Source organism: Benincasa hispida, chromosome 6 (assembly GCF_027475165.1).
Source record: "Benincasa hispida cultivar pf3 chromosome 6, pf3_genome.v1.1, whole genome shotgun sequence".
Taxonomy (NCBI): domain Eukaryota; kingdom Viridiplantae; phylum Streptophyta; class Magnoliopsida; order Cucurbitales; family Cucurbitaceae; genus Benincasa; species Benincasa hispida.
The window spans coordinates 14,794,762-14,805,948 of record NC_143483.1 but is presented as its reverse complement, the minus strand read 5'-3'; the positions used below and the strand labels follow the sequence as shown (position 1 = coordinate 14,805,948).

At 29.7% G+C, this 11,187-nt stretch overlaps 1 protein-coding gene across 1 annotated transcript; it reads right to left on the bottom strand.

Moving 5' to 3' along the window:
• Window positions 1-1,200: 1,200 nt before the first annotated feature.
• On the bottom strand, window positions 1,201-4,433 carry LOC120079931 (cruciferin (DUF506)). The gene is made up of 3 exons (XM_039034388.2): window positions 3,820-4,433; window positions 2,543-2,759; window positions 1,201-2,221 (listed from the first exon to the last, which is right to left on the bottom strand). Exons 1-3 carry the CDS (start codon window positions 4,057-4,059, stop codon window positions 1,725-1,727), a joined length of 954 nt encoding a protein of 317 aa, XP_038890316.1. The 5' UTR covers window positions 4,060-4,433; the 3' UTR covers window positions 1,201-1,724.
• Window positions 4,434-11,187: the final 6,754 nt, after the last annotated feature.

Genomic DNA, 11,187 nt, shown 5'->3' with positions numbered 1-11,187 from the left:
TGTATGAGGATTAACATGTGCGTGTATAGAAAAAAAACTATAGAATCCTACAAAAAAAAGTTACACTAAATCATTCTATATATTTTACAAAATTGAAAAGTGAAAAAAAAAATGAAAAAGAGGACATATGTTAATCAAAAGAGGTGAGATAAAATGTGATTTGAAAAATTTGTGAAAAGAGAATAGAGGATAAAATATGATTTTTTAAATGTATTTTCTTTTTATTTAATGTGTAATAGATATTTGTGATAAAAATGTGATTCTTTTTAATGATTTAAATGTAAAATTACGAAAGATATTTTAATGAACATCAATTTTCTTCCCTTAGCACATTTTAGATAGTATAGATTTTCCCAAATTGAAACATAACAACCTCTACAAAAGTTCATGATTTTAATTGTTGATACAATTCCTTGGATCCCATTCACACTACCTCTACCTTTAAATTTCTTAAATAAAAAAAGTAATTTAAATTTAATTAAGAATTCAATCATTGTAATTAAGAAAAATGCAAAGAAATATGCATGAAATAGATTTGATTTTTTTTTTTAAAAAAAAAAAACCAAATGATTATAAAGTTTAGGGATTTAAAAATTGATATTTTCCCAAAAGAAGGTAATTACTACAGATAAAACTTTATATGTTTATTTATTAAGTAGATTTTTCAATATTATACCATTACCGATATTATATTAACTTGCTTCATCATGAATCTATAGTAATAGATTTGGTTGTGTTTCGTTGTAAGAGGGGTAGTGGATTATTTTGGTGCTTATTCTGTTCTGTGACATCTCGGTTTGAGGTTGGATCAGAGTTGTCGTTGTTGAGCCCATTCAGTATTTCAGGGTCATTGGTGATGTTTTGTGGATGCATTCTGTCAAGAAGGTTTCGAGACGGTATTGATAGATGAGTGTTCGAAGGTTAAGGCTACTGCATATGGTTTAAAGGATAAGTGTTCGAGGGTAAAGCTCTAATCCTCTGAGCTACAAGCCCCACTCCGTCTCCACTGGATCCAAGGATAAGTGTTCGAGGGTAAAACAAAGGGATCAAAAGGTAGATCATAGTTTTGCATCTTTATTTCTTTAAATGGAACAGAAAACGTCAAACCAAAGAGTTCTGATACGTTCTTGATATTCACAGAAAGGCAAAATTGAGACAACAAAAGAAGAAATTAGGAAGAAATATGCAATAAAACTGGTATTCAAGAGAATGGGCTCAGCTTCATTTGAGAAAGTAATCAATAAATAAAAAATAATTAATTAAAATACACATATATATGAGATATAAAAATGAAGAAAGTTCCCAATGCCCACAAAAATAACAGGCATGGAATACTGGAGAGAAAAATGAAGTTATCTTTCCTTCCTAATTCTCTATTTGTATGAATAAATATATAAAAAGGAAGCATCCCAAAATAAAAGAACCAAGCAGTGTTTCTCTGTTTGTTGGTTGTTTGTAGTTATAATTGTATTCCCAGAATTCATCCAATCCTCCTTTTTCTTTCCCTCTGCCGGTGCATCAAAATGGAGCGTTACAGGAGAACCCCCCTTTTTATTTGTACATTTTTGCAGCTGCATGAACCTCAGAATACTCACTATCTTCAGGTTCATACTTTTTATTTTCATATATACTAATACCCAACCAACCAAAAACAAAACAAAAGCCGCGCTACACAATTCCTCGTCTCCTCAAAATTTTCCCCGTTTCATCTGTACATCTTCCCATCAAATGGCTCTCAACAACGAGTGTCGCCGCCTCTCCGTCTTTGTCTTTATTTTCCTGATGTTATCACCGTTCACCGGCCTCAAAAACCGATCTGCTTCGATCTCTGATTGGAGTACCGACTGAAGTCTCTTCAAGTGTCCAAGGCACTGCTTGTGGCTCACGATGTCTCTGCTCCCCAACTGCTGCTGTTCTTCTGGATGAAGCATTCTCTGGCATGGTGACTGCCATTTGGCTTGCAAGTATGCAAGGGATCTCCATGGAGGAAGTGGCATGGAGTTTAGCTTGAGTGAAGACTTCGCAGCTTCGACCATAATTTGAAGGAAATACTTGAGCCGGGATAAGGATCCAACGTAGATTACGGGAAGCGAATTCAATATTCTATCATAGAATTCAACTGCCCTGGCTATTTCAAAGTGGCTTCGGAAGTCGATATCAATAATCAACCTCTCTGAGCTTCCAGAGGTGTACTTAATGACATCGATATACTCATGATCTCCTGTAGATGTAAAGCAAAAGGCGTTATGCCGAATAAAGAAAAGGTGCCAGAATGCAGAGAAGTTTCAGCCTCATTTCTTCAAAAATTAGAGTATCGAGATAATATACCCTCAAGCACTACTCAAAAAGCAGAGAATAGAACTTATGATGGAATAAATTACTAAAGAGAAGCTTATTCTTATGCTTAAAAATGGATCTACAACTAAAAAGTAATTAAACCATACCCACACACTCCCAATTGAATGCTTATCTTTTTATTTGTTATTTCAACAGAAAATTCTCCGTCTTTGAAAGTAAAATCTATATGGTTTTGAGGAAATACCTCCAGGGACCTTGCCAGCACCCTGCCATCTGGTTGTACATACAGCAGCATCATAACCAGAGAGTCGCAGTAGCTTTACCAAAACAAACCGGATACAACTAGCATTGCAAGGACCGGTTTTGTTCATGTTCAGATCCTTCTCATTCATTGACAAAGTAAGCGAATGAACCACCGAAAGCAAATCACTTTCATACTGGGATACTGGGTTCTTATAGAACTGGCAAAAACAAACAACATATTGTGAGAAATTAATCAATTATATCTATCATCTACTTGGTTTCATCAGAACAAAGTGCAGGAGAATACTACATCACAGAATAATATAGATGCAATTCAGGTACAGTTTCCAAAGAAGACATCCAACAATTCAGGTACATCAAACATCACATAATAGTAAAATCTTGTATAGAGATGTATGTTCTTCAAAGGAAAGAAAGGCCACTGCCACTGGGATAGAAGATTAAGCTCCAAGGTATCTATTCATTTTTCACCTGTACTTCAATGCTAAAGCACTTGAACAAGATAACTAATGTATAAAGCTACATAACCAACAAATAGACCACCTCAAAATTTCAGCCAATTGGACACCAAAAGACAGCAAAAAGGACATACAAAACTAGCCACAATTACTCAATCCCACCATATCAATCGATCAAAAATTTGTCCAGGCTACAGATCGAAAAGAAACGAGGCATTGGAAAAGAAAATAAAGAATACAAAGACGAACAAGAGACAGCGGGCAAGTTTATGGTTCAATTGATGAACTTAACATTTAAAGAATTTAAGATTGATCTAGACTCCTCTAAACAAGGGGTTTTAAAAAATGCCTAAAATTTTGAAGGGAGTTAAATTTGTTTCCTCGTTTCCTATCTAACCCAATTCTCAAATCAAATAACAAAATCACAGGCAGCATGACCACAGCGGCAGTTATAATCGAAACTTCAACATTCATTATCATTATTCATATTTCAAAACAAGGAAATGAAAATCCAGCAGGAAAAATGCAAAAGCCTTTTCCTTCTAGTTCCAAACAAAGAAACGTAACAATTGAAAATTCCCATACATGTAGATTAAAATATAAGAGAAATGCTCAATTACTAAGAAACTATAACAAAACATCCCTGTTTGGTAATCATAACCATATCAATCGTTCTAAGTCAAAAACACATTACCAAAAAGAGGAATCATATAAAATGATTACATCCATATCTCCACAACTAAGCTAAAAGTCAATAAATCAAACGAGAATTAAACAAATTTCAAAAGGAGAAAGTTACCACAATCTTTTCAGCAAGATGAGCAAGATCGGAGACACCAGAATCGCTATCGCTACTACACCAAGACTCAGCCCCACCGCTACCATTTTCCAAGAAATCGCTAACCATCAGAGCCAAATCATGCTCGCTCTCATGGCTAAAACCTCCCATCTGACCCACAACACCCCCAATTCCACCTCCAACACGGCCGCCTACCTTGACCCATAAATCCCCACTCGCAACGCATATCCGGCAGTCCATTTCCACCCCCAAATAACCTTCTGTTTCGCCTCTATACTTCTCCACCTACCCACTGCCCTCCGCTTACAACGATTTCCCAACCCCATCTTCTCTATTAGCGAAACTCATCGTCGTCTTCAAGATTAAATGCAAAAGGGGGGGAAATTGGAGAATTTGGGGGACTTCAAAATTGTAGAATTCGATTATGGGTATTGGAATAATGATGTTTTAAAGGGAAAAAACGATGAAATCGAAATGGAATCGAAATGGGCAGAGAAGAAAGAAGGAGAGAAACGAAAAAGAATGAAGCTTTTTTGATTTCCCTGCAAAAGGAAGAAGAGGACGGTAGACGGAAGGAACGAAGGGAGCGAAGAATTGTTTATAAAGGCGCGGATAAATAGTAAAAGGACGAAAATATCCTCTGATATTCTTGAAGACCAAGTAAGTCTCTTCGATTACGCGGAAATATCGCAAAAGTGGATAAGGAAAAAGAAAAAAAAAAGAATACAGTTGAACCAAGACGGAAAATTAAGTAAATTCTTAAAATTAATTTATGTGTTTATTATTATTATTATTATTACTATTACTATTATTAAAAATGGAGTGTAAAAACAGAATTGGATTTTTTGTTTTCACCTAACAATGGATAAAAAGTGGGTTGGATAGTTTTTACTTTTTGTCTTTTTAAAAAAAATCTTAATTTCATTTACTAAAAAAAACTGCAAAAATAGATTAAGCAGTTAGATTCTTTATTAAGAAAAATTATAATTTTTGCTAAAAAAGGATGTTATTTCAATATTGATATTTGACCTAACAATAGTGTAAACAAGTTGTATTACTTATAAACAACAATGCTAGCCTAATTTAACGAGATGGGGTGATAATACTTTAGGCTAGCTAAAAGTGAAAAAAAAAAAGATTTGGACTTAATTGGATTTAACAAATAGTAAAACTAAGTTAGCAAATTAATGGTTTAGACTACCTATTAAGTCTAATAGGTGTTTGAAACGAGCTAAGAGCTCAATATATGTGATGTTTTATGAGTCTTTAATATGAGAATCTAAATGATAAATTTTTACTAGACTAATTCGAAGATGACATTATGAATAGTGTATCAATTATTATCTCAAATGTTGATACTTCGATCCTCTACACTTACACAACGGAAAGAAAAAAAATCCACCAAAGTAGTAGTGTTGTGAGTGAAAAAGTGCATACTAATTTGGTTAAGTATGGAGACTGATTCATAGGGATGACTATAAGTTTTATTTGGTTAAGTATAGAGATCGACCCATAGAGTCAGCTATAAAGTTATAAAGCCTAAGTATGGAGACCGAACCATAAGGTCGACCATAATGCCTAAATATGGAGTTCGGTCCATAAGGACGATCATAGAACTTGAGGAGATCGACTTTATGAATGTAAAATTTATGATTATGTCTAAGTATTGTGCTTTTGCATATGTTTGGGTCACTAGTGAAATAAATTTGACAATTCACAACGGTTAATAAATGACTTGATCATCCAAGGAATTAATTAGCGAATAACTGTTAAGAAACCTATTTCTATATAATCAAGAAGGCTTATGACATTTGAGGTACATTAAAATGCATCTCGACTTTTATAGAGATTAAAGACTTGATAATTGAAGTGTTGGTGGTCAAGCACTACACTGATGTGAATTTCTTTATTTTGTAGGATGTTTATTTGATTCTCTCTTAAAAATTATAAATTTACTATCGGTACCAAATTTTGGTATCAACAGGAAGGGAAGGATACCGTTTGAATAATGGCAGATTTTAGATTCAACTGAGTTGGATCACATCATTTTTATTTTTATTTTTATTTTTTGAATTTGACTAAGAATTCAACCATTGTAAAAGATGCAAATCATTGAAAGAAATAGTGAGGACATAAACTTAAATTTCGAAAACCAAAAATCAAAAATAAAAAACGAAATGATTATCAAATAAGACTTGAATTATTTCCACAAGTTAATATTAAAATTCTAACACACATATAAATTATAATCATATTTCACACCATGTTAATCAAATTGAATATAATTCAATTCGTATAAAATATACCTTCTTTATCAAAACTATGAGCTTCAAACATCCTACTCTAAATTTTTATAATAAGAAAAAAGTTTGTTGTTTTAGGTTTTTTTTGGTATTTATACTTTCAATTCTAGTTTATATATTTTAAAAATATTCTTTTTTGTGCTTAAACTTTTAACATGAGTTTATTTTGTTTTTCTATATTTATAATATGTGACCATTTTGGTCTCTTTAAAATATAATAGAAATGAAAATGAATTAAAAACCAAAATTATTTAAAAAAAAGTCCTACCGTGGTAAATTTGACTAAAATATGAAAATAGTAATAAACTTTTCTATGGTCAGAGTTTTCATTTTCAAGAAACTGCCACAATGTTTCAAGGAATAATATGAAGCAAAATAATAGAATATTATGTTAATGTATTAAATAATATAATCACACAATATGGGATATTTAATTGACATTAAACGCAATAAAACCTAGCCACCTAATCTCCACCAAACGTTATTGGCCGAAAAGGGTAAAATAGTAATTTAGCACGAATCTATACTTGGAGACCAAGTCACAATCAAACATCAAGAAAGGAAGTTTTTATCTTATGCACTTTGATGATCCAATCTACTAGATTATATGTCATAACGATGTATTTAAATCAACAAGTTCATAAAATTACATTAACACCTTTTTCCTTTTGCTTTTCTATCATTGTTAAACAATTTATTTGATTTATATATATCCACACACACAACAGACCAAGTTTATAATTCTATAAATCAATAATTTGGTTAAGAAAGTGTGTATATATTTTTTAAAAAATATAAGAATCAATTTCATAAATTCGATGAATATCCTTACAAATAGACAAAATATTCTTTGAGATTAGTTCAAACGACTGTAAGGTGATTTTAATACTTTCAACCATACATAATTATCTTTGAACTTGATAATTTTTTTACTTACAATTTTTTACTTTACTGCAAGATTTAGGCCAATTTAAGGAATCAAACTTCTAATTAGAGGTGACCATTCAAATCACAAAAATTGAACCGAAAATTTAGTGAAATCGAAAAATGCAGTTCGATCCGGTTTAAAAAATTTTAAAATCGAATTAATTCGGTTCAGTTCGGTTTCACTTTCGAAAACCGAATTTGAAATCGAACCGAACTTTTTAAACTAATATATATATATATGTATTTATTTATTTATTTAAAAAAGAGTAATAAAATCGAACTTAAAATCAAACCGCTTTTAATTTAAAGAACAAAATCGAATCGAATCGAACTGTATATATGCAGTTTGGTTCGGTTCGGTTCGGTTTCATATTTTAAAACATTCAGTTTGATTCGATTTGATCATCGAATCGACCGTTTTCACCTTTACTTTTGATCTCGAGATTGATAGTACAAATAATATGTGGTGGCCAAACATTTTTTTTTTTTTTTTTTAGAAGTAGATATGTGTTCACCATTTATCTGTTATTATAAAATTAAATTTTAAATTGGAAATAAATAAACAGTATTGAAAAGTTTAATAAAGTAAAAAAAGAAAAAGAAAAAAGGTACAGCCAAGAGAAATAAAGAAGATAAACACGAAAAGCACATGATTTCATTAATTTGATTAAATAATAATATTGAGAGGGAGGAGCGCAGCCGCCGAAGCGGTGGCACCGTGGACCAGCCAGCTACGTACAGATCAGGAATGAATTTGAGTGCGGTGACACGTGTCCTTTAAACCCCTAAAATGGGGACCATGATTAAATATCTTTTTCAAAAAGGGCCAAAAAAGATATTAAATCATGTGGCCGTGGCATCACGAAATTTCCCATACACATCTTTTGGATTGGAATGATGAAAAAGGTTCACTTTCTAGTTTTGGATTAAAATATGAATGTAGATATATACATTCGACTTTCAATTCTATCCATATTGTTAAATATTTTTGTAAATCAAAATTTTGGTTTGAAATTTCTTCCATCTAAACTATCATTCCATCTAAACACATCTATCTCAAAAAAATAGTGTTACGTTGAAAAAAATCAAAGAAAGTTAAAAAAAAAAAAAAAAAAAACTTCAAATCCGAGCAAGAACTAATATAGTCTAGAAATTTCTTCGCAACCCTAATTTTAAGAGCATTTTTTCAAAGAATTATATCACTCATACATCTGAGTTATTAATTGTACCAAACTTAAAACACTATGTTTGTTAATCATTTATTTTTTGTTTATGTTTTTTAAAATTAAGTATATTTCATCCACGATGATTCACATCTTTATTAAGTACAATGATTGATTTTTTAATCAAATTCAAAAAATAAAACAACTTTTTGAAAGCTATTTTTTTTAGTTCTCAAAATTTGTGTTGGTTTTTTTGAATCATTGGTGAAAAATAGATAACAAAGAAATAAATTTGAAGGTAAAAGTAGTGTCTTAATTTTTAAAAAACAAAATAGTTACTGAACGAGGCCAAAGTTAGTCAAATTGAATGAAATTAAGGGCATTGATTTTTTTTATAGTACTTAGAGTCCATCACTTTCTTGAAACTTTTATATGTTAACTATTCTTCTAATATTTTGCCACAATCTAATAATTTTTTTTTATTGTCAATTGAATTTGAAATAGAACTCTCTCTGTTATCTTAATATAATGAGATACATAATGTTTTTTTTTTTAAAAAAAAAGATATATATCTTAATAAGTGTATATTTATATGGGTGATAAATTTATGATCTTTTTTCTTTTATTTATTTATTTTTGGAAAAAGAGAAGAATGTTTTTAGTAAGAAAGAAAAGTAAGTAATAAAATAAGAAGGAAGTTGGCGATGAGAAAAGAGGATGGGACATAATAATTGAAAAGGGCAATATAAAATGAAGCAAGGGTTATTTTGATTTTTCATTTGACAAAAAGATGGAGAGAATAAGATTTAAGTTGGCAATGTTTGGGGAATTGGAGGGACCATATAAACTCAGAGAGAAAAATGGGACAATATGAATACATTAATTAGCTATAAAATTAATACCCTCTTTTTTCTATTGCCATCCAACAAAGGGAATCTCATTATTGCATACAAAGTAGCTAACCTACATATATCACATTTTCACAAGGAATCTGACTCCCACAAAAGGAAAAAAAAAATGGTTGGTCCATGGATTTTAGATTTGATTTTTATTTGGTCTCATCCTCTAGAATGTTATACATTTAATTCTTAAGTGTTCAGTGTGATTTCAATTTAAATTCTAACGGTTAAAAATGTTACAATTTTACCTTTGAGATTTGAGTTTAGAAAAGATTACCTTTTTAGTCCCCAAATTTTGAAGTATTACTGCATTTGGTTCCTAAGTTTTCAAGACATATCTCTTTAGTCCACATATTTTTAAAAATGTGTGGATTTGGTCTCTAAATTTTTAAAATGTAATTTTTAGTATCTGGATTCTTAAGAATAATTTGAAAGGTCCTTAAAGTAATTTTTTTATTATTTTAAATAATTATATGAAATTTCAAATTAGAAAAAAAAATTGAAAATAATTTTAGAGAGGAGAGTTTTTTTAAAAATTAATTTTCTAATTTAGAATAATACAAAAAAGTTTTACTGCAGTGACCTTTTAAATCTATTTTTGAAAATCTATGGACTAAAATGTCACTTTTTTGAAAACTTAAGCAGCAAGTACACATATTCTTAAAAACTTGATGACTAAAAAGATATACTTGTGACAACTCAACGATCAGACACACATATTTTTCAAAACTCAGGGACTAAATAAATAATTTTCCTTTTGAATGTTTTATTTCAATTTGGTCCCTAAGTTGGTCTCTACAGTTTCAAGGTTTTACATTTTTAACCTTAATTTTTCACTAAATATTCACTTTCAATTATTGACATCACAATCTATTAATAAGTTTAAAATAATTATGAAGTGAAATTTTAAATTTAAATTTAATAGTGATGAAAAATAGTGAAAATTAATTAATTATAGTTATTATACATATTTTAGATTAGTTAACAAAAAATTGAGTATTTAGTAAAAATATTAAGATTAAAAGTGTAGGTCTTGAAACTTAAGAACAAAATTGAAATAAAACTCGCATCTCAAAGGTAAAATTATAGTATTTTGAAACATAGAAGTTAAATTAAAACAAAATAAGAAATTCAGACCACAAAGAAGCTAGACTCAAAATCTAGGGAGAAAAATATATTTTAAAAAAATGTTAAAAATAAGTAATTTGCATGACATTATCATTCAAAACAATATGCTAATTTTAATATAATATATCACTGGTTGGTAGCATTTTTATTCCCTCCAAATTAAGTATATCAATTTTGATTTTAGGTGAACATGAATGTTGGGGACATGGTTTTTAGAAATCAAATTGATGGCTAACAATCTTCAAGGGTTTCATTTCTCATTTATGTAACTCATGTACTTTCCTCCTTGCTAGCTTTAATTCATCACTCTCTCTATAAGGTTAAAAAACAAACTTTTTGTGACATTTTTTGAAATTCTTGAAAATGATTCTTTTTGTATGTAATGCATGTGGCTTTCTAATTTATTAATGAAGTCATATCATATATAGATTTTTCAAAAAATAAAAAATCAGCAAATTCTATATATCATATGTGTTTCAATCATTATCTACCATATTTAAGTTCTTACCCTTTTATTTGAATTGTTGATCTAAAAATATTTTCTTTTTATTATAAATATTATATAATACAATATCCATCCCAAAAAAGATCATGTGTCCTTAAACATGTTACTCCATGTGTCACAAATTTATACAATGGTTAGTGTCCTAATAACCACTCCCTACATGCCAATTCTCCAATAAATAGTGGCCATTTTGCATTTTGTATGATGGTGAAGATTGATGTGACAAATCTAAAGTTTGAGGAAAATAGAGAAAATTTTATGATTTTCATATTTCCTTTATTTCTTTATTTTATTTAAGTTGTTTATTTTATATCTATATATCTATATTTATTTTTTTTATATTCTTTTGCTATTTATTATATTATATATTATTATTATATTTATTTATTATTGTATTTTTCTATATTTGTGTTCTATTGTGCTCTCAATTTTACAACACATTA

Excerpts from the sequence above, each read along its gene's own strand:
- LOC120079931 (XM_039034388.2), bottom strand. The coding sequence starts at position 4,059 with ATGGACTGCCGGATATGCGTTGCGAGTGGGGATTTATGGGTCAAGGTA. Across the intron at positions 2,760-3,819 it reads ATCTTGCTGAAAAGATTGTG|TTCTATAAGAACCCAGTATC; the intron begins GTAACTTTCTCC and ends TGTTTTTGCCAG. Across the intron at positions 2,222-2,542 it reads TGCTGGCAAGGTCCCTGGAG|GAGATCATGAGTATATCGAT; the intron begins GTATTTCCTCAA and ends TTACATCTACAG.